A 24,600-nucleotide genomic window follows, 5' to 3' on the forward strand; every position below is an offset into this window, starting at 1 on the left:
CAGATTTGAAGATCACCATTTTTATGAGAAAGCAAAGTAAACTGCTTTTAACTACAGAGATCAAGGGATTTTGGTATAAATATACTTTTTAAGTCTTTGTTTCTCACTTTTGATTGCTTCTCAGAGATAATAAAATGCAATTCTATCTTAGCACCTTCATTGCCAGCCCCCACACATGGCTCTCTGAAGCATTCCCCATTACCATGCATTGTGTAACCATGAGTCTCTCTCTCTCTCTCTCTCTCTCTCTCTCTCCAGAAGCACACTTTGCACAGTCGATGGTATTCATGTGTTTTATTTCAATCACCTCTGAACTCCAACAAATTCTTTTCTCTGTGGTCTCTGAATCATTATGAAAAGTATGCAGGATAACACACCTGCCACTTTCAGTGAAACTGACAGTGACCACAGTGAATTTGCATCCAGGAAGAATTATGACAACATCAACACCATGGTTACCTTTTTCAAATGCAATGCTGGCTCATGCAGATATTCAGATCAAGCAGACAATTTTAAGTACAGAATTAAATATGCTCCGCTCTGGCAGTGTTATCAGAGAAAGAGCATGTTTGTTAAAGATACTGGTTAAAAACTATTACCAGATAAATATCAAAATGGTCAGAAAAACTCAAAATGCCTTAAAGCAATGGCCCTTCTCAACTTTTATTTTCTTCTCTATGCTTTAAAATAATATTGGAAAATCGAATTATCCATCACTAATGGAAGCTTCTTCAAAACCAGTATTTGAAATTGATTCTCTGTTTGTCCCCTCCCTACGAGGTTTTTACACCTGTTCAGTGTACCAAACAAAGCTATGGGTGAAGGGGTTATGCTTATTTTTTTTTTTTAAGTGGCAGAAAGTGATTATCAAGCAGAGGAGAAAAAGGACAAACATCCTGCAGCTTGACCATAAGAATATTTACTGGTAGATCCATTTTGGAGAGAAGTACACACTGAACATGAGATTCTAAAAATTGCCTCCCTTAAAACTACCTCTGTTCCCACACCCACTGCACAGTTTTCATGTATCCAAGTTTAAAGAGCGCTACATCAAAGAACATGTACTCACAAGCAACCTTGTAGATATTCATCAGGTTAGCTCTCACTTGGGGTGACAGAAGCATGCTTGAAATTTGGTTTGTGTTTTTTCACATCTCCAGGCAGATATATTTTTTGGATCTAGCTATGAAGTACATGGAGCCAAAGTCTGTATCGTGGGCAATTAACTTACTCTTGTGTTGTGGTGCACTTACGAACCCCATCAGCAACCACAAAATGTCTACCTATGTATGGATGTACCAGCACAAATCCATAATGGACACTAGAACATTAATTTAAAAGGCTTACCTTATTAAAAGGAAATTTGCAGTGTAATTAATATGTATAATTCAACATGTAATAAACATTTTTTAGCACATTCCAGAGGCTAGGGAGACATTACATTAGGTGCAGACGAGTCCATTCTGCCTTCACGGGCCTCTTACGTAAGGGATACGAAACGTGCTGCTAACCCTGACTGAACCTCCTTAATGGAAAATTAGTCACCTAACAGAATCAACTAACTTTTTACTTCCTACTTAAAATGTATAAGACACTTCCATACACAGTATATGTGGCATCATGTTATATATATTTTCTTCAGAGAAAAATTTAATAAGATGAGAAAACAGATCCAACCTCAGGAGCTAAGAATTTCAGGAGGTAGACTGGGGTGCCCAACTGTCACCAACTTGCCCATTTAAGACAAATCACTTAATTTGCCTGGCCCTCATTTTCTTCATTTGCAATATAAGGGGTTGCATAAAGTTATCTTTCTTGGCCTCTTCTAGATTTACCATTCTATAATTCCACTTGAAAAGAGCTTAGCAGTCACCCAGCCAAACTCCAAACTAGTCTTTCCCAAGTTCCTCTTCCCTTTCCCTGTGTACTCCACTAAATGTTTTGCCATGGTTTCTGATTAATCGCATCACAACCTGCTCCCAAATCCCAGGCATGGCTCTTAGAAATTAATGAATTTATATTTTAAAACTGCATATGAACAAGCATGAAAGCAGCAGAGGGAGCTGGAGTTAGAGCAAGAGAGGCAAAGAGCAATGGTTCTTTAAGTGGGGAGGGGCACCTGGGCTGGCTTGACTGCCTCTTGTCAAAGGCACCTTTGTGGACTGAAGTAGTCTGAAAAAAATTCAGCCCAAGATAATACCAAATAAACATTCCTGCCAAAGGATTTAGTGAGCAGCTCTGGTGGAGCACTAGCCAAACTTGAAAGTGAAAAAAATGGACTTGCTAATTATCATTCATACTAATGCAACACTCCAAACTTGTATGTATGTATGTATGTATGTATGTATGTATGTATGTATACATGTATGTATGTATGTATTCACTTGTTCATTTTTCATTCATTCATTTATTTTTGGGGTAGACTTAATTAATACAAAGCACATTCCCCCTAAAGTGCTTTTTCTTTACTTTAAGATTACCCTCCATTAGATTGGCTGCTCTGTCTTAGAGAAAGGGTCGTAAATATGCTAGTACCAATAACACTATTCCAAGTATAAACAAAACTTTAACTACTAAGATAGGCACTAACTTCCTTGTTGAGCAAAATTAAAGCTGTAAACATCTCCTAATGAATTGGTTTGAACATCAAGTCCAAATTGCTGGTTCAATACCAGAAAACAGACCAAGAGTTATAACTCAAATATCCACAGGCAGGTGACATAAATGAGTCAAGAAGGCCGGGGAGAGACTCCAGTGAGTTGGAGAAAGCTCCACGTAGACATGCAGCTAGTAGCCTGATTTCAACCGGGAGGGAATGAAGCTTCACTACTGCTAGTTATTCTTTTTCAGAAGTAGCTAGAAGCACAAATTATTCAAGGTGGGCAAAAAAAAAAAAATGAGAAAAAACACTGTGGGCCAGACAAACACATCCACTGTCCAACAGGACACTGGTTTTGAAACTCTGACTAGAATAATTAGAAAACTGTAGTAAAGGAAGAATAAGAATCACTGAATAGATAGATCAAAATTCCTGGTTTATGATTTAGAGATTTAAACTTCTGAATATTTGATGTTTCACATGATGATATTTCTGACACTGTGATGATGTTCTAGCCATTTTGCATTGGTTGATATTCCACTGATAATAATATAACCATCAATGAGTCTGCATGATATGAGGTACTGGGCTAAGAGCTTTAATTTCATCTCACTGAACCCTCACAGCAACTGTATGAGAAAGGTATTATTATTTCCACTTTAGAAATAACATAACTAATGCTTATAAAGGTTGAGCAAGCTGCCAAAGGTCATAGAGCAGAGCTGGGTATCTGAAGACAGGTCTATCCTAAGTCAAAGTCTGTGCTTTTAACTTCTGTAATCATGCACAGTACTGACACCATATACTCAGTATACTTTTTACACATACATGTGCATGTACATACACACACGTTTTAAATTAATATAAATGCATTACCAGTGATAAATTTTGCAACTCTGAAAAATGCTTTGCTGTTGAAAAAAACTTAGTAGAAACTGGAGTTGATAAAGCTAAAAACAAATAAAGTTATCCATATTATTTCATTTCTTAGGCTTTTACTTTGCTATATAGGCTCAGAACCTGTTAGTTTATTTAAAAATAATGTTTTCACAGAAAAAGATATAAATGATCCTCAGTTCACAGCTAAGAAAATTTATGATCACAGTGAAAATGAATTGATGTTCAATCATTCAAATTCTCCTTTAACACATCATTAAATCTTCATAGTATGTCCCCTTCAACTATCTACATAGCATTCCTTGCTTAATACATCTTTTATCTTCATTGTATTACTCTATCGTACAATGACTACAACAAATATTTTATTGTAACACATGCTGGTAAATCAAGGGCAAGTATTTTTGTAAGTACTAGACATTCATTAGAATGTATTTTTTCTTATAACCAGTAGTCCCCCCTTATCCACAGGGCATATGTTCCAGGACCCCCAGTGGATGCCTGAAACCATGGACAGTGCCAAACCCTGTATATACATCATGTTTTTTCCTAAACATATACATACCTCTGATAAAGTTCAATTTATAAATTAGGCACAGTAGACCATCCAGAGTCAGGGACTGGACCCTCCTCCCACAACCAGGCACACTGCCGCTGCCACCAGCAACTAGGTAAGGAGCATGTTGAAAACATCACCTCCATGTAGGTGGCCCACCACAGCCACCACAACAGCTGCGGCTGCTGCAAAAGCAGCTAGGTGTCACAAACACTGTGCAGATGGTTCATCAGCCACTGGAGTGCGCTGACACAAGAAGAGTCGCCAGCAGAGACCAAAGAAAAGAAAAGGACATCTCTCTCCACGAAGCCCATTCCAGAGTGACAGAAGAAGTATCTGCTCTACGACAGTATTGGGGGACCTGAACACACCACTCAACATTGGACAGATCATCTAGGCAACAAATCAACAGAGTAACCATTATTCTTTCAGAAAGAGAGAAGAAATCTAGGGTTATCAAGGGGAGAGAGGGAGAGAGAGGGGGATGGGGAGAGATTGGACAAGGGGCATAAAGAATAAGTACAATTTGTTACAATATACATACTAGTAATATTGATTTGATCAACATATGTCAATGTTTTTTTTTTTTTTTTCTTTTTTTTTTTTTTTTTTTTACTGCCCGGTAAGGGGATCCCAACCCCCGGGGTTGCGCCCGTACTGGGGACCGGCAACGGAATCGCAACCCTTGGTGTCGCGCCCGCACTGCGCTCAGCCAGTGAGCGGGAACCGGTCTCCACATGGGATCTGAACCCTCGGCGGGAGCGCCACCACACTCCCAAGCGGCGCACTCTCCAGTGCGCTACTGGGCCGGCCCAACATATGTCAATGTTGAACCCCCAAAATATGTATAATCAATTATGATTCAATAAAAATTAAAAAAAATTAGGCACAGTGATTAACAATAATAACTAGTAATAAAATAAAACAATTATAACAATATGCCAGCATCACTACTCTTGTGCTTTGGGGCCTTTATTAGGTAAAATAAGGGTGACTTGGACACAAACCCTGCGATACTGTGACAGTTGACCTGATGACTAATGGGTAGGTAGCACACACAGCCTGGAGATGCTGGACAAAGGGAGGATTCACGCCTATGGTGCCAATTTAAAGCTAATGAGTTGTTTATTTTTGAAATTTTCCACTTAATATTTTTGGACTGCAGTTGACCTTGAGTAACTGAAACCACCTTAAGTAACAGAAAGCAAAACTGTGGTTAAGGGGGAACTATTGTAATAGCATAGTGTACAGAATATAAGTATTAATAGAGTATAGCATAAAGTATTTTATAACTATTGGAAGACTATAATTCATGTTTGTACCATGAATAGTGTAACAGCTGTAACACTTGTAACAGTATAAATAAATCTCTTAAACACCATTTGCTCATATATTCAGTCAAACATATAAGTACCAAGTCCTACTATCTGCCAGATATTAATACGAGGGTATTCAAAAAGTTTGTGGAAAAATATAATTAAAGGATAATCCTAATTTTTCCATGAGCTTTTTGAAGTACCCTTGTATAAGCACTGAGAATCCAGTGGTGAACACCACAGACATGGGGGTTAGATTTTAGTGGGGTAGAAGCAGATAATAAAGAAATAAGAAAACAAACCAACAGATAACAATAATTCTGTCATTTACTGGCAGGTTACCAGGTAATTATTATAAGTTGATTAAAATAAGGCAACCCAAAAGCATAGCTTTAGACTGGCTGTTCAGAGAAAGCCTCTCTGCAAGAAAATTGAAGACACGCATGACAAGCAGCAGCCGTGCAAAGACAAGGGGAAAGAGGGGTGAGCAGCTCCTCAGCATAACTGGGGACGGTGGGGCTGAGACACAGAAATGAGGCTGGTGTGGCCAGAGCATGGTGGACTCAGGGTGTGGTGTGGATAAATAGGTAAGCGGGTCACGCAGGGCTTTTTAACCAGAAAAGTTAGGGATTTAGTCTGTGCAAGCTGGGCAATCACTGGAGTATTTTAAGGAGGAGAGTGACCTTCTCTAATTCATGTTTTTAAAGGTTGCCGTGGCTTCTGTGTGGAGAAAGAATCCAGAGAGAGCAAGGGAAACATTAATGAGACTGGTGGTATCTGGGTGAGAGACGAAGTGACTTGGACTGGGGTGAAAGCAGTAGCAGATTTGGGATGTAAATTATGAGAGAAGGGTGGCCCATTTCCATACACCTCAAGCATAAATAAAAAACTGGATAAGACAAACAGTTTCAACAACAGCACCAGAAATATATTATCTATCAATATTTAAAATCTTTAGCTAAGAAGGAGGTAAATATATTAAGATATATTGTTTTAAAAAAAACCCAGTAAGGTGCAAAGCAGCACATACGGTATGTAACGTGGAAAAAACATGTGTGTATGTGCATGTGGATTTGGTTGGTCACAAATAGAATATCTCTGAAAAGATACACACACAAAATCACCAACAACGACTGCCTCTGGAGAGGGCAACTGAGAAAATGGGACAAGAGGGAGAATTTTCAATGTATAATCTTCTATACTATTGTAATGTTGACCACACCATGTACACATTACTTCTTCAACTAAAAATACAGATGATACCAGATTTCACACTCCTTGCAGATGTGACCGAGTCTTCTGCATCCCTTTAGCCCCTACAATGCTTTATAAATTGTCCTGATCACAGCGAGTGTTTTAAAAACTTTTCGGTGAGAAGACAAAAACCTCGGTAATGATGCTACATTCCACAATTACGACGAGAGGCAGCAAATGTAGGCGGATAGAACAACGGACTGGAAATCTGTCGATATGCATTCAAACTTATAAAGTGTGATTACTCTGCTTCACTGATCTAGAAGCTGGGGGTTACCCAGATTGTTACTTGCTGTAGGTTTGTAGGCTGCCAGATCAAATGTAAAATTTTCAGTTAAATTAGAACGTCAGATAAATAGTGCATAATTTAAAAGTATAAATATGCTCCCAAATTTTGCATGAGACATATTTACACTAAAAATTATTTGTTACCTGAAATTAAAATTTACCTGGTGTTCTATATTTTTATTTGCTAAATCTGGCAATCCTACCCTGGTAACAACTCAAATGTAGGACTATTTGACCCAAGAGCCCATATTTTTTTCACTATTTTTCACTCTCTTCACATCTTTCCCAAAGTGAACTTGCCAGGATTATGTCAAAACCCTCCCTGGAAGAGAATATGTATCCCAGGTTGAAGGGCTATTCTTGTTAAACTCATTGAAATATATTTGGTAAGACAGCAACACAGATTATGAAAGTTCCCTCATCTTTCTTCAACCTATAGTAGACACTAAAAACAAGTGTCCAAAAACATTATGTGGCTGTGATTTAATATAAAAATTCTGAAAGCCTGAGAGCTTGGAAAAAGTTTATGCAATTACAGTCTTAGTGAATCACCTTCTGCCATATATATGAGTTATAGGTAAACTTCCAAAGTATTCTTCAGCATATGTAACTATTCTCTGACCTGTGTAAGCAACACAATTCCCAAATTCATTGTGTTCATAGTTATTTCCTGATTTTCTTTCTAATTCTTATACCCTGATCCTCTGGAACTGTAATGTATTTATTTATCAAAAATTTGTCTAGATCTGGATAACTAATCCATGCTGTTGAAAAATATAACCATAATCAATATTTTCAAAGATTCTAGACTGTACTTGCTATATAATCTGTTGTTAGATCCCTCTTGTTTGTAAGCCTTAATTGTTGTGAAGTAGAAGGCAAGTACAATAATAAAGAGTGCTTCATAATTTGAGAACATAAGGAAAACATAAATTTCAACTAACCTTGTAAATTACATGTATTTTTTAAATACCTAAGAAAAATGATCAAATTATATTTAATGATTATGGATATGATGATTAAGTTACTGTGCACAGTTAAAAAAAAAACCTGTTTGCTGGGTAACAAGCAGAGTCCCTTTTAATGAATGGCTTGTAAAAAACAATCCCTAGGGGACTCTGACATTTAAAGAGAATGCCAGGCCTGGCATTTGTTCCCTGTCATTTCCATGCATTAGACGAAGCAGTGAAGACAAAAAAAAATGGAAACAGATTTTATCCAAAACAATCAATACATCTGACATTTAAAGAGAATGCCAGGCCTGGCATTTGTTCCCTGTCATTTCCATGCATTAGACAAAGCAGTGAAGACAAAAAAAAATGGAAACAGATTTTATCCAAAACAATCAATACAGTCAAATTAAATAATCTAACTCAATGAACAGTAGGCTTTTGAATTTCATAAACAGAAAAATTTTCAAAAGAAGTTTTGGGGAACCACATAGGATTACCAGTTTTTCATTTTGCTAGGCAAGAAAATAAAGAAAAAACCCCCAAACACTAACTACTGTCACTACCATCCCATAAAAATAAGTAGCAAGGACAATCTGAGGATAAAGATCTGTTTCTCAGTGAAGAACCAGTCTTTCACTAGCATTTTACTAGGAACTGAAAACTTTGACAGCAACTAGCAACAGAAACAGAGTCTAGATCCTGTAACTGCTAGAGTATCAAGTCCTGGAAAAGATATAACTTTTTTCTTTTTTTTTAAAGAAGTCTCTATTATCTGACAACTGCTAAACACAAAATTAATTAAGATAGTCACTGGAAATTATTTACGTCTCATATGTACCTATATATGCTGTCTATTTTCCTTCTGATTCATTTCAAAATGTTCTCAAGGCAATATATGTATATCATTTACATAATCAAACATTACTAAAGGGCATATAATGAAAATAACAATCTCTTAACTTCACCTCTGATTCTTGCTGCCCAGAGATAACCTCTCAACTCCTTTTTGGTTTTTCTAGTTTTGAGATGAACTATTGACTTCCAATTGTGGAACTCTCTGGAAAAATAGCATTTAGCTCTCTTATCACACGTATGCACACACCCTACCCAACCCAACTCTCTCTTTCTCCCTCCCCCAAATCCTTCTATTAAAGTTATATCACAATCACAATCTGGAGCTTCATCAATTTTCGGTGCCTCTGTTGTCATGAGTATGCAGATATAACTCATGGCTCAGCTTTGTCGTGCACTATGCTGCATTTCCTTTTTTGTAAACTTTGTTTTCGGTAGAGTTCATCATCACCTCATTTTGTTGTTTACTTTGTTTTCTATGAACCTAATTCAACTCCACACTCTCCAACAGATCCGCGAATCTCCTCTCCATATAGTTCAACACTTTCCCGTGCTGCTGGGATTCTACTGGAGACATCGGAAGCATCTCTTCTGGAATCCTCTGTTCTCCCACTCCAGTCTAAACCGGTTGGGTTCTATCTCCGGCACAGCTGGTGTCCCAGGGCTTCCCTTAATCATCATCCAGGGGATTCCCTCTCCCTCTCTACTAGTCAATTTCATGTTTGCGGGATACTATGCCTTCTCTTTTACTTCTTCATGTAACTGAGAAAAAGGTACATGGGTGAGGAGACTCCCTCTCTACTAGTCAATTTCATGTTTGCGGGATACTATGCCTTCTCTTTTACTTCTTCACGTAACTGAGAAAAAGGTACATGGGTGAGGAGAGAAGAGAATCCCCAGTGTGAAATGTTTATATGTTCACTTAATCCTGCTCTTTTCAATGTGGGGATCTCATTGTGGGCCTTAATTGATCCTGATTTCCTAAATCCAAAGCCTCCGGGTTAAACTCACCAGAGAGAAGGAGCGGAAAATGGTTAGGGGAGGGTAACTTGGCTACCCAAAGTAGGGGAGGGCATCTAGAGAGTCCAGTTACTAATTTCGGAGGTTTTACAGGGATCTTCCTGTTTTGACCCTGTAGGGGCCCAGAGTGAAAGCCTCAGAAGCACCCTCAAAAGCAGTTTTCCTCTGATCTGCTCCTGCCCTCCTGTCTCTCAGCCTCATTCTCCCTTGAAGCAAGCCACAGAATCTAGAATCCCTCATCCCCAAGGCAGGTCATAAACATACTCCAATCTCCCCCTACCTCCCACCTGTCTTGAGGCTAGCATAAAGAAATTCCTGACCTACCTTGTCTGCAGGTCATAACGAGACAGAATAGGGCTAGGCCTGTGAACCAAACTGACTCCATTTTTCCTGCAGAGGACACTTTCTTACTTTTCCACTCCTCTGTCATGAGACCCTGCCCGGGCACATGATTAGCCCATGGCCTGCCATTATAAAATAAGCTGAGATAAGAGGGAAACAGATATGCACTGAGTTGCAAAATCCCTCCCCAAGGCTTCTTTCTGTAATTGTAAAAATTAAGTTACAGATTTACCTTAAGACCACTTTAGGAATTTGCTCATGCACACAAAGCTTCAAGGTGACTGCTACAACGACCCTCCTGGGCAATGATAATGAACACCACCACCATCTTGGACCTACTGAGCAGGTGCAAGGACCGAGGACCTAACTGAGCATGTGCCCATGATGCAACCAGGAAGAACGGAATGGACCACCTCCAGAGGCACAGAATGACGATGCTGGCCTGCATCTCTTAAACCCCTTTCCCTGGGAAGGACCCCGGACAGCTCCCCTCGGGGGACTAGCTTTCCTGTAGCTACCCCCTTTACGAAAAAGTCTCCTTTAATAAAGCATTGCTTGCTTTACTGTGGGGTGCATTGTTCATTTCTATGCCTTTGGGACCCAAGAGCCTAATTCAGTAAAAGTAAGACACCCATTCCAGTAAAGGTCCTACCCTATGCCCCGGAAGAAGGAATGCTGCACAAGGACCAAGAAGGATCTGAACAGACAGGCTTTGTGGGGTTTCCCACTCAGTCTGTTAGCATTAGATCATACTTTTCTTGTCCAATCACATTTCTACACAGCTGTGTCTGCTTCAGAGAACCTAAGCATAAATGTGGACAATTTTTCCTGAATCTTTGGGTCTTCATTCTGAAGGCTCATGTTCACGTAAAACTATGATATAATAAAATTTGTTATTCCTTTTCTTCATATTAATCTGTGTTTATCAGGTGATTTTTCAGAGAACCTTCAAGGTGTTGAAGGGGATGTCTTCCCTTGGCTCCTACCACCCTGAGAGGTAGCCAGTGCCCCCAGTTCCCGGCCTTTCCTGTATTCTGTGGGGCAAACCAGTCTGCTTTCCTTGGCTTCCAAGTCCGCAGGCATTAGGATTTTAGCTTTCTCTGGGGTGCTAAAAGAGTTAACAGGTCTATCTGCTTTCCATCTTTCAAATTTTGTTGACATCTTGAGAGCATTCTCTTTCATTCTGTGTCTTTGAAGATCTGTGAGTTCTACTGTCATTTTAGTGGAGTTTATGTGGGCATAGAGATAAAAGCATATTATTACCTGAGACCCTAATTTTAAGAGTTAATTTTTGCTGTATATAAATACCACTTAATCATGGTCTAAGAGATCATAGCAGGGGGTTGATGAGGCATATAAAAATCCCCTCAAAACAATGCCCAATCATTATAAAAGTATTCTGGAGAGCCTTTCTATTTTACCTGTTTTTAAGAAAGTATACCGAGGAAGAGAAAGGTCATAAATCAGCATAACTTAGAGTACTTTATCTGCCCCTCTAAGTGACAGTAAAGACCTTCTTCTCTTAAAGCACTTTTCTGTATCTGTATGCCTATTAGGTCTAGTTACGTAGGACCCCAACCCTTCAGATTTACTTATGTTGAGAGATCTTAGAAAAAAAATCTGTAATGAAAAGCTCAGTAGGAATTAATTCCCTTGTCACGAGCTGCTGGGGCTCTGGTATATAGAGAAGGTCTCACTGCTTGCTGTAAACACCTTGGCATGCCCCAGTGCATTTGCAGAGTTGGACCTGATTCCACTAAATTGCACCTGTGTGCAAGGAGTTCAGAATGTCTGGGATAGCTATTTCATCTCATCTGATTTATTGGAATCAAACAAACACTTGGCTCACCAGATTTGAATCTGGCAATAATGTGTATACTGATGTCTCCAGTGGCTTGGATGGTGTTTCACATTCTAAAACTTAACTGCAGACTACAAACAATGGAGTATCACGAGAGGAGTCAGGCTAGGCAGAGAGGGCCCTCAGCCAGTACTTCTCATAAAATTTTTGACATAAAGCATTCTAAACAATCTACCTATGAAAAGCAAATTCCATGGAAATCAGATGATCTGTATGTCTGAACAGGTACACTAAATGTTGTATCATCAGAACATGGCAGACTGGATTTTTAAAAAATCATGAAAAAGTGATCTGCTTGAATGCAAATAAAGCAAAGCTCAAAAATTAATTAAAAATTAAAGGTAGAAAAGTAACTTCCATGATGAATTACAGAGGAGGAAGCCATCTTGCTCAGCTACCCATGGTTTCTCCATCACTATGGATGAGTAAATAAAAAACATTTTCCAAAAATCTACTGAGACGCTAAGCTGAATACAGTCTCTCAACTCTAAACCAGGCACGACCTAACAACAGGTTGCACTAAAGGCATCATCCTGGAAAATGCAAAATATCTGGTTACCATGCATGTTCCTACACAGGAAGTCCTGCTGGTTAACTCCAGGTTATCGTGATGCTTCTAACATCCCGGATCTTCAACAATGACTATCTTTAAAATGTGAGTATTTTTTTCTCCCTTAATTCCTATCAATACTTCATAGATTTTTCTTTTTCCTGTCCCTTGGTTCAGAAAAGGGTGTTACACTAGCTTGCCAGGAATGACAGCATGGAACAGCATTTTCTTTACAATGTTCAAATATTGCATGGAAGTTCTGAAAAACCTGCTTCAGGACAGTTCTTCACTGGAAAAATGCATTCAAATAGAAACGGTCTCCTCATGAGTGTTTCAGAGCAAGAATGCGGTATGTCATTAGGAGTTATTTTAGAGACACATAAAAACAAAATCACCAGCACTTTACTCAGGTGAAAATGGGTAAATGGCATGATGGAAAATAACTGTTTTTAATCACATTAAAGGGACACCAAGTGTCACCCCAACAGGAGTATAGTTTTTTCAATATTTACTCCTAAATAATAATTTGTACATCCTAAAAAAAAGGTGTTAGTTTACATGAAAGTACCCACAGGATCTATGAAATTCACAGAAATAAGCTGGTGGGGGCATGGATTAGGGGTTCAGGTACAGCCCAAACGAACAAACTCAGCAACAAAAACTAATGCCACTTTGCTAGCTGTCTTAACTTAAAAAAATTAATCCAAAGGTAGTGACAGCTTTTATTTTGGGGGCAAGTCTGACTCAAGACTTAAGGGGGGGCCGGCCCGGTGGCGCACTCAGTAGAGTGCGGTGCTTGGGAGTGTGGCGGTGCTCCCGCCAAGGGTTCGGATCCCATGTGGAGACCGGTTCCCACTCACTGGCTGAGCATGGTGCGGGCGCGACACCGAGGGTTGCGATCCCGTTACCGGTCAGTAAAAAAAGACAAAAAGGAAAAAAAAAAAAAAAAGACTTAAGGGGGATAAATAGCTATTGATAAAGATGTAGTCTGCAGAACTACTTTCCAGAAGGAGCCAGGTGTCTTCTTAAGATCTCCTTTGGGTAAGGATCACAATAAAATATCAGAATGTGTTAGCCTGGCGGAATCACACCTGGACGAAAAGCATAATTTCTCAGAACACAAGTGCAGTGGACAGATAGTAGAGCCAATACAAGAAAAACAGAGTTCTGGAGATAAAATCTTTTTCTTTGCTACCAGATCTATTTTGTGAAAGACACCTCCTCCTTGATTCACTCATATGCCAGGGTTATTATTAGTGCATCAAGGTGATCAAGTTATTACTTGATATTCTGACCTGATTAAGTTTAAGTCTATTCTGTCTCTAAAAGGATCCAGCTAAAGGATGAATTTATGAGGTTAAAAGATGTTCAGCTTAAAATTAAGAATAAAAAATAAAAAGAGACAATTTGCAGAAAAATTTTCAAATTATGACTAAGGATTTTCTCCATATTATTAAATGAGATATACATTTTTTTTTTCTTTCCTTTTTTGTCTTTTTTTGTGTCGGGCAACGGATCGCAACCCTCAGTGTCATGCCCCATCAGGTTGAGATTTCCCTCCACCTAAATGTATAATGTAATTTGGCAAGAGAGAGGGAAGGAAAAAAGTGATATTATTAACCTGAACTTTTACAGATTTATGTTTTAATCCTTAATCAAGTTAAAAACTAAACAATACCAAAATAATTTATATTTAAGATATAACTAAATTCAGAGGAGGAATGTGGAAATATGGCAGAATTGAGGCTTAAATCAATATCTTTTTACACTGCACACCCCCAATTCTGGAGTTTTCCACTTTTAATAAATTGATTCCAAAATGTTACTTCTGTCAAAGGCAGAGCAACCAGCTGGGCCTGACAGCCGGGAGGTCTGCACTGCCCCCTCACGGCCAGGAATGCTGGTAATGCTTCCAATAGCACACGCTTAAACTGATAAATGGCTAAACTCAAAGTCAGACTTAATTAAAACATTCTAATAATGAATGCCGGTCTCCACAAAACACATAAATATCCTTCCAAAACATATTAATATTTGTGTCCTGCCCATTTTATCTGTTTCAGAGATAGACATAAGTAATACTGTCCAGAAAAGGACAAAGCCACACTCTCTCCAGAGGGAAGAATGGGATTTAAACCCACCCTAAAGGGGAAACAAAGTCCACACAGAGAAAATGTGGGATCCGAACCCTCGGCAGGAGCGCCGCACTGTAGCAGTGCGCCACCGGGCCAGCCCGAGATATACATTTTTAAACAAGCATATATGAATGACCCATTTGACCAGAATCTCCTTCCCACACTCTATCCTTAGTCTGAAGAACAAAAGTGATCTAGGAAAGAATGACAAAACTCTGCAAACCTCCCACTAAACCTTCAGGTTGCAAAGGGGCATTGCAATGATTTCTTCAAGTGCCTTTGTGTATAGATTTGACTCTCAGGGAGAAATGATTAGCATTTACCCAACAAGGCTAAAGAAATAGCAAGCAAAGCCCTTGCAGAATGGAGAGAACAGAGTTGATGGTGCCTTTCAACGTTACAGCAACCTATTTTAGAAAGCAATGAACTAGGGACTCCCATAGCTGTGTTTTGGAGCAAAGCTCTTCCATTTTCCTTTAACATGTTCATGGCTAACATCTCCTAGAATAGGAAGAGGTTTATTTAAACCCCAGATAAGGGGTTTAAATAAACCTCTTCCTTAAATCTAGCTCAGTCTTTAGGCTCTTATAACACAGGAAATAATCCCACCAACCTCCGCAAGACTTCTAAAATTAACATTGCTCAGAACAAAGACATCATTTTACCAACACCTACATTTTACAGAAGAGTCTCAGGGAGAAGCGACTTGTCTAAGTGCATGTTGCTAATGAGTGAGCAAAACCCAGGCTAGACCACCAGGATGCAGCATCCTGGCCAAGAAAGCAAACAGCTGATGTTTTCATTATGCACTACCTGAAGTACCAGGAGTTTTACTGGAAATTTCTAAAATTTCATTGTCAAGGAAATTGATTTCTTTGCTCTATTATTAATAGCTTTAACCAGTTCATCTGAATCCACATGATTATTAACTAGAGAATGGCTGGTTTAATCTCTAGCCACATACTATTCCTCAAAAAATGCCTCAAGGATTAACCATGTATGTTGTATTCACCCACAACAACGTGAAGAAACAAAAGCATCAGGTTGAGATTTCCCTCCACCTAAATGTATAATGTAATTTGGCAAGAGAGAGGGAAGGAAAAAAGTGATATTATTAACCTGAACTTTTACAGATTTATGTTTTAATCCTTAATCAAGTTAAAAACTAAACAATACCAAAATAATTTATATTTAAGATATAACTAAATTCAGAGGAGGAATGTGGAAATATGGCAGAATTGAGGCTTAAATCAATATCTTTTTACACTGCACACCCCCAATTCTGGAGTTTTCCACTTTTAATAAATTGATTCCAAAATGTTACTTCTGTCAAAGGCAGAGCAACCAGCTGGGCCTGACAGCCGGGAGGTCTGCACTGCCCCCTCACGGCCAGGAATGCTGGTAATGCTTCCAATAGCACACGCTTAAACTGATAAATGGCTAAACTCAAAGTCAGACTTAATTAAAACATTCTAATAATGAATGCCGGTCTCCACAAAACACATAAATATCCTTCCAAAACATATTAATATTTGTGTCCTGCCCATTTTATCTGTTTCAGAGATAGACATAAGCAATACTGTCCAGAAAAGGACAAAGCCACACTCTCTCCAGAGGGAAGAATGGGATTTAAACCCACCCTAAAGGGGAAACAAAGTCCACACAGAGAATCAAGTTTTGAAGGAAATAACATATAGAAGATGTGTCTTAGAAGGTTAAATAATATTCTTCAGGCTATGTCAATACGAGTCATGAAGGATTAGAAAATTCAATTTTCTTAATTTAAAATGATTAGATCAAGGAAGGCTTTTAAGATATTTCATTAAAATCAAAGGCAAAGAGTATCTACTACTTTCAGAAGTCCTTTATCACTTGCTTCAAATTAAGAACAAAACGAATAAAACAGATAAAAATTGAGGACTGCAGATAAATTGATATTTAAATAAAAATTGTATTTAATGGTCAACCTAACAGAAGTTAGAAACATTAGAAGAGAATGTTTTCAAGGAATACAAAACATGTTATAATTCCAACTCCCTGACAAGGAGAAATGATTATACACCTATTCTAGAAAGAGGCAGAGAGAGTTCTAGAAAGAGAAAATTAAATCCCGGGAAAGTGAGTTAATGATCCCTTATCTTTCTCATGGGGCGTGGGGGGTGGGGGAAGATGAGGGGGTATAAAATGTATTCTATTTATTAGATTAGACATCCTGCATTTTGGATGAAGAGTCAGATAATCAAAAAGTACTACTTACATGATTAGCAGAAAGAAGCACTGGTTTGAATTTACGTGCTAAAGAATACTATGAGATGTAAGTAAGGTAAGAATTCTGATTAACATGGAGTAAAATGTGTAAACTGTGCATAAGAATACATGTTGATGTGTATTTACACATGTCTATAGTATAATTTAGTTTACTAATTTAGGGTACAAGCCTGTAGTGTTATTCCATTTACTTCATTTAGGGAACAAAAATGGCTACTGAATGATTAGGTTCAATCTACCTAATTTCCTTCCTATTCTAATGATTTTCTATTGGCTACTTCTGGTGCTCAACTTTAAAAGGCTGGAAAATCCTAAAAAAATCTCGTGACATATTTGGAGCTTGGATACATTCTTGAATACACACTCCAGAACTTAGAGACCCCGTATACCTCAAAATAATGGTAATATTTTTTTTAAAAAACTAACTATAATCTCCCAAGTACCATGGGATGGCCTACTGACTTCAATTTGACCAGGAGCATTTCATACTGTTAACTCCTTGAATGTTTGCAATATTCCAAAAAAAGTGCTGGGTCTTCTCTTGCACAGACATATATCAAATAAGAGTACGTGTACTGTGTGACAAGCAGACGATGGTAGAGAATCTATTAATTTGGCATCTATGCTAGATTCCAACATTACACTACACAACCATAGTTCTGGGTGAGCCCACTAATGTTACAATACTTAAATTATCATCAGGATAGGTGGCAGAGCTACGACAGAGCTCATGATGTTGACCTTTTAATTTCCCTTAGCTTTGGACTGCATACTACGGGTGTGATGTACATTAAAATATATAAAACAAAATACACAGACGTTTCTCAGTGCTCTTTATAGAAGCCAACTTTAGAGCCATGTTGAGAATCACATACATACCCACATACATTCATTTATTTATGGCCTCAGAAGGAGACCACAGTCGTTACGCCACAGGAGGTCACATAACAGTTTCAGTAGAAACCCATACACCCCCATTCAGGTCACATTAAAGGACTTTGAAGACACATCTTTCTCCCTAAAGATACTCAGCTTTTTTAAAAAAAAAAATACTGAGGAGGAAAAAGCCACATCTGAAGACTTACTGGAGCCAGACAATTTGCTAATGATTGATGGGGTTAGTCTGCACTGTGTCATAATCTAAGGGGGAGGGGACAGGAAGCCAACATATTCCTTAATCACACCCCCTCCCCTGCCATATTTTGAGGGGAACCTCTTATTATCAGAGTCTTTCAACAATGTAATGCCATAGAAGGGGATGGGGTGGGAGCAGGACAGGGCAGTGGTGAAGGTGAGAGGCTGAAAGTCTGAGGTCACCCTCAGTGGGTCTGGATATAACCCACGAGAAGGCTGAAATGACACTGAGATCCACCTCCTGAAGGTTTCTCTGCATGTTCTCAAGCTATGAATCTCCGTTATAATCATCTACATCTCCAGCCCTCTAGTTCTGTGATCCTATGATTCTATTATTCCATTTTTAAACCTGTGGAGTGGGAGTGTTTCTGAGTACCCTGCTCACACAGATGGTGGTGGGAAGAATCTCAGGAATATGTTGCATGTAGTAAATGCCCACTTCACTACGTAATCAATCCCTTCATATTTCACATGAACAAAGGTGATATTATCTTGAAGACAGCCCCCAAAACACAAGTGGTTTAATGGCAGCATGGCATTAGCACATATACCTGTAAGGAACACGAAAGAAGAAATATCTCCTAATTACATATACCTGCGGCTAATGACTCTCAACATGACAAGAATGTAGGATAACTGGACCAGGTCACTACTACACATCAGCTGTACATATTGGGAAGGGCAGGGGAGACCAGAGGAGAGAAGGCAAAAGGAATTAACTGAAAGATAAAATCATACATAATATCTCTATATGCCTGATGTTCTAAAAATACACCGCACTGAAAAATCATTTGTCAAGGCAACCTTTCTGAGACTAAAAACAAGATCAATGTGCCAACCAACAGTTTCTCACAATCATCTCATTTTCAGCATCGCTCCCATCCTTCTCATCCACGAACTGGCTCTTTACAAAACTGACCCACGCCACAGCAATCCTTGTATCTGGAGTTCAGGTACCATCCTTTCCAACTAATCTCTCCTGACTATCTTAGAGCCATTTTATACTCCCTGTTACTTTCTCAGTCTGTCATTGCACATTAGACACTGGCAATGACCGTATCAAATTCTGTTATCTTACCATGCAATTGTCAATAAGGTTTAACATGGCATTTCTTTACCTTGGTCTCCTTAGCAGAAAACTCTGAGGAGTTGGAAATTTTCATAGACTTTGACCGGTGGGACTGCCGCCGGATAGAATCCTCCCGGGAGTATTTCACGGAACCTGAGGTCCTCACTCGTACCTTGCTGGTACTCTGAACACTATTCACGCCAATCATTTTGAAGGTCAACTAGGGAAGGGTTTTGGAGAAATAAAAAGGCACTTGCCAACCGTTACCAGGCTCTAATGCTGGAGGAACTCTGCCGGGTTGTGCCTGAGCAGCTCCTGAGCGCCGTGATCTGCTTTAGCTTAAGAAGCACCAGGCTGCCTCCCCCAGCATCTTCAACTACCCTGTTTTCAGCGAGTCTGATTGTTCCAGGCACGGCTCACGTCACTGGCTGCAAAGAGGAAAAAAAATGCAATCCACCCCTGCTACTCGTCTCTTTTTTCCACACGCACGCGGGCGCACACACACACACCCCATATTCACACACTGGAACAAATGGCAATTGGCCAGGCAGGCAATTCATTAACATTCCAAATAGCAACACTATTTCTCTTGTGATATTGTGCAGTAAGCTCATTAATGTAAACAACAAAATAGAGATACCACAAAAAAAAAGTCTCAAGTAATCCATCTGCAAGGCACCATGTGGGGTGGGATCAGAGCTAAATTTCCAAAAGGGGGAAAATACGATGGGCGTCAAAAGGCTCAATCAATTACAGGCTAGTGAAAGGATGGGAGAGACAAAGGCATCTCAATGATCAATAATCCTCCTTTCTTTCCTATTTCAGGGCATACACTGTTTAACAGCAATCCAAATGGTACTGCTGTTCCTTAGAATTAAATGTTTATGACCTTAGACTACTCCAGCCAGACATTTAAACAGGAATTGTGTCAGCTTGTATGGCAAATCCAGAATAAAGATGTTATGCTACCTCCCTGTTGTACTGAAAAGTTATGAAAAAATAACTGAGGGGTTAGCAATGTTAACTTTAAATAAGGCTCAGAGTGAGACCAATAAAGCCAGCTTGGATCAATAACGAGCAAGTAGATTTTCCAAGAGCTGTAAATGCTCTGTGCACAGGGACATGCAGCGCTCTAAGCAAGATTACAAATTGAAGATTGTTAGAAAACAAGATAGTTTTAGTTCTTGACGCATGAAGTTAGTTTTAAGCAGGATACTCAAGACCACAATGCCTTACATATCTGGCACCCCAGGGGTAGAAGGTCAGCCAGAGAAGCATGCATTCCAGGTAAAGGAGATTTTAAATAACTTCTTGACGCATGAAGTTAGTTTTAAGCAGGATACTCAAGACCACAATGCCTTACATATCTGACACCCCAGGGGTAGAAGGTCAGCCAGAGAAGCATGCATTCCAGGTAAAGGAGATTTTAAATAATGAAACTTAAAAATAGTTTGTAAAAACCAATCTGGGAAGAAACTGCTGCCTCAACCCATCCCACCCCTCAAATCTGAACTTTTCCTTGATGACTCAGGATTGCAAGTTTTGTATAGTACACAGTAAAGTGCTGGTGTTCTTGAGCATTATTTAAGGTGCTCAGGGCTGTTTTCCTCCACTGCCAACAGGCACAGGCAAAGGGGGTTTGAGCTTTGGGTTCTGTTTCACTCTCATGACAGGGGCTTTCTTCCACCTTCCTTTAGACCTCTTTACTTTGCATCTCCTATCTTGGAAGCACTTGGTGCTTCAACTGTGCTATAAAAATACAAAATTACAGCTAGAAAAAATAAGTATACTGGTGTATTGTAGTGCTAGGCATCTACAATAACAATAATTTATTGTATGTTCTCAAATGGCTGAGAGAGGAGCTCAAATGTTCTCACCACAAAGAAATAACACATTTTTGCGATGATGAATATGCCAATTACCCTGATTTGATCATCATACATTGCATGCGTGTATTGAAATACAACTCTATACCCCACCGATATGTACAATCAATATATGCCAATTGAAAAATAAAGAAAATTCCTTTAAAAGACAAAAACATTAACCAATTCTGGTAGAATTTTGTCTAAAATAATAATAGATTATAGGTTTTAGAAGATCTTGGAGCTCTCCTGTCCTTTAACAATGCTTGAAGTTCATTATTTTAGCTACCCTTAGGTACATTTTCTTCTCTTCCCAGTTAATCGGAGCTACTGAATAACTGTCTTTTAGTATAAAAAAAAAATTCTGTAGTGACTTTATACTTTACAAAGCATGATACAAAGACATAAACAGTGGCATACTGTAATAAAGTTTATCATTTACAATATACAAGACTCTAATTAAGCAATGATGATTCCAAAGGCAAAAAACTCCATTTAACAAAAGTAAGCCTGAAGAAAAACACACAAAGGAAGTGACAACAGAGCCAAGATTAATTCCAAAAGCACTGTGTAAAAGACATGAGATGCTGCCTCAGTGGGGTTATAAATACAGAGCACTGGTTTTAAAAAAACACATCCTTTGGATATAAGGAAGAGTTAGAATATGTCTCTTAATGAACTTAATTTTCTTTTATCCACCAAAATGGTTAAATAAAAAAAGAATGGAAACCACATGTTAGCATGTACAGAAATGAAATGTGATATACAACTTCATTTCTGTAAGGTTTGGCAGAAATATGCTATCTTTACCTAAGCCTGCCCAACTAGCCTTATTCCTGTATTGCCATTACTACCACCACTTTCATCTGTTTAACACCTAATACTTTACAGAAGTAACATGTTATCTCATTTTGACTCTCAACTTGACAATTTTGTGAGGTGGATTGAGGTGATACAACAATCGTCACTTTACAGATGAGGAAAGTCAGATCAGGATGCTATGACGAAGCCTGCATTCAAATTCTTGCATTAAGCTTCACAACAAATCACACGGTCTCCTGCACTCTCTGCTCTTCATTCCAGGTTAATGGGGGGCTGTAGCTTCCACTTGACCCATGCATGGAACACAAGCTTGCCTCCTTTCTGAAGCTTTCCCGAATGGTTCCCCAATTTGCTGTCTTCAGGCCTGGAACTCTGTTGCCCTACCCTGATCCTCCACATCACTGGCTTTTCATCATTCAGCAGTCAGCTCAAGTGTTACCTTTTCAAAGGGAACAATTTGCTGTCTTCAGGCCTGGAACTCTGTTGCCCTACCCTGATCCTCCACATCACTGGCTTCTCATCATTCAGCAGTCAGCTCAAGTGTTACCTTTTCAAAGGGAAATTCTCTGGCCATCCTTCCTAAAATAGTCCCCACCTTCACCCCAGTTATTTGCCATCAAAACGCCTGCTTCCCTCTTCAGGGCACTCATCACTGTCTGAAATCACCTGCATCCAAGAGCCCACAATAGTAACTAGTACAAAGTAAGAGTTCAATGAGTACTCATCATATAAACAAACTACTTAACTATACAGTAAGTTTCCCTTCTCTATCAGATTTCATGTCATTAAGCTTTCTTTCAAAAAAAACTTAGATTTTTTCTGAAAAATGAATACCGTAAATACACATTGAATCTTTTTCCTAACTGTACAAAAAGAGCATGCAGTGAAACTTAAGTTTCCTTCCCTCAGTGACGCCGGAGGACTGGGTCAGGGAGGCCTGATAGCCAGCCTCAACCCACCCCATCCTCTTAACAGGTTCTTGACTCCACCACAGGAAAGAATTCAAGAGCAGAGTCACAGTAGAAGAAAAAAACAGGTTTTACGTAACAGATAAGACATACAGACTTCACAGAGAAAGTGAGGCCTAACTCCAGAGATTGAGCAGGCCCCACACCAGGTTTAATACAAAAGTAAGAAATACACACTTAAAGTTCAGTACAGAGTGCAGGCTGGCTCAAGAGAGTGAGCAGCCATCTGCTAAAAATAAGCTTAACACAAAAGTAAAGCATGCACACCTCAGCTAGCAAAATGTGGGTTGGCCCCAGGAAAGTAAGCAAAACCCCACCTTTGGCTGGGATTCAACTTATAATTTTGGCATCTAATACATATTCATGCTATTTAATGAATATTCGATTAAGAGAGTGGTTCCCTGTTGTATAATATAGTCTTGCACATGCTCAGTTGGTCTCCTTTTGGAGCATGTTCATTGGTCAAATCCTATCACAGGCACTGAATATATTCAAGAATATTCTGTGCTCTTTAGCCCCTCTAGTGGAAGGTTATTTAAAGGATAAACTCCCTCCCACTGAGCATGCTCAGTCACTGGGGTTGTATAAACCTGTATAAACTCCTTTTACTGAGCGAGCTCAGCTACTGAACTTGAATAAGTCTGCCCCTTGTGGTCTTAATCTCCGGGAGTTGATGCTGAAAATAGGTCCAACCAAACAACAGTAACTCTCCTCTAGGGCAAAGCCTAGGGGAGGGGCCTGAGACCTTGGGGAGTGGCTTGAAAACAAGAGGTGTGTCCTGAAACTCAAACCCAGGGAAACTGAGCATGGCCTATCTCAATATCAGTTCCCAGTCCCTCTGCCCCCAAATAAGAACTATTGCCAGTTTCCTATGCGTCCTTCCAGAGATAATCTACCCATATACATTGTGTGTGTATGGCCGTCCCTTTTCTTCTTATGGACTACAAATGAAAGCATGATGTACATTCTTGCTGCTTGCTTCTTTCCCCTTACCATTAACATTGTTCTATGTCATCACACATGAAGCTACCATACTCCTGTTAATAGCTGCATAGCATTCCAATGTATGCATATGTCATATTTTATTGGGGTCTTATTTTATTCCAGTGTATGAATGTATTCCAGTATATGAATGTATATTTTATTATTAGAGTTTACAGTCTTTTCCTATGATAAACAACAGTGCAGTGAATATGTCTGCAACATCTTAAACATTTAAACAATATAGTTTTCCAATTGTTTTCTGAGCAAGCCTTGTTTTCATCCTCCTACATTTATTTCATACCACCCACAGTCATGGTGTTAGCTATGTATGGGGTTACAACTAGAAACAAGGAAATAATCACTTCAAAGACATTAGATGGCCCTGTCCTGCCCCATCCTGAGGCCTTGACCATTTTTAGATGTTAGCCAGCCTGTGCAGAGACAGCCTGCTTGCTATAAAATAAAGGAAGGCCTCCTGGAGAGCAGCAGCTGTTTAAAAGTACAAAATAACTTTCCATAAAAGCTTTAGCAGAAAATGAAGGTGACCTCCATATCAAATCAAAATTGTAGGAGAAATTTAATGAGGCAAACGAATTAACGGGAAGGCTGGGAACTGGTATTTCACCTTCTGATGCTTTCTCTGACTGAGGACACTATTTGGTACATAAACTCTAAAAGGCTCCTAAGAAGTGTCCTAACACAGAAAAACTCCCAACCTCTCGACAGTCTTAGAGAAATGACATTTTAATAAATCTTTATTTGAGCCTACTTGGTACTAGGTGCTGGGGATATACAACACTGATACAATCAGGCCCCTAACTTTGAGCAGCTCACATTCAGTCAGGGGTGGCGGGTAGAAAGAACCAG

At 39.1% G+C, this 24,600-nt stretch overlaps 1 protein-coding gene across 1 annotated transcript in view; it reads right to left on the bottom strand.

Moving 5' to 3' along the window:
* Positions 1–19,448, bottom strand: part of LOC103601743 (PH and SEC7 domain-containing protein 3-like) — a 127,445-nt gene extending 107,997 nt beyond the window's left edge. The window contains exon 1 of the mRNA XM_008586166.1: positions 19,144–19,448. Within this exon, the coding sequence (XP_008584388.1) occupies positions 19,144–19,302 (159 nt within the window). The 5' untranslated portion in view covers positions 19,303–19,448. The remainder of the gene's footprint in view (positions 1–19,143) is intronic.
* Between the last annotated feature and the right edge of the window lie 5,152 nt (positions 19,449–24,600).

This window comes from Galeopterus variegatus, unplaced genomic scaffold (genome assembly GCF_000696425.1).
Source record: "Galeopterus variegatus unplaced genomic scaffold, G_variegatus-3.0.2 Scaffold3856, whole genome shotgun sequence".
Taxonomy (NCBI): domain Eukaryota; kingdom Metazoa; phylum Chordata; class Mammalia; order Dermoptera; family Cynocephalidae; genus Galeopterus; species Galeopterus variegatus.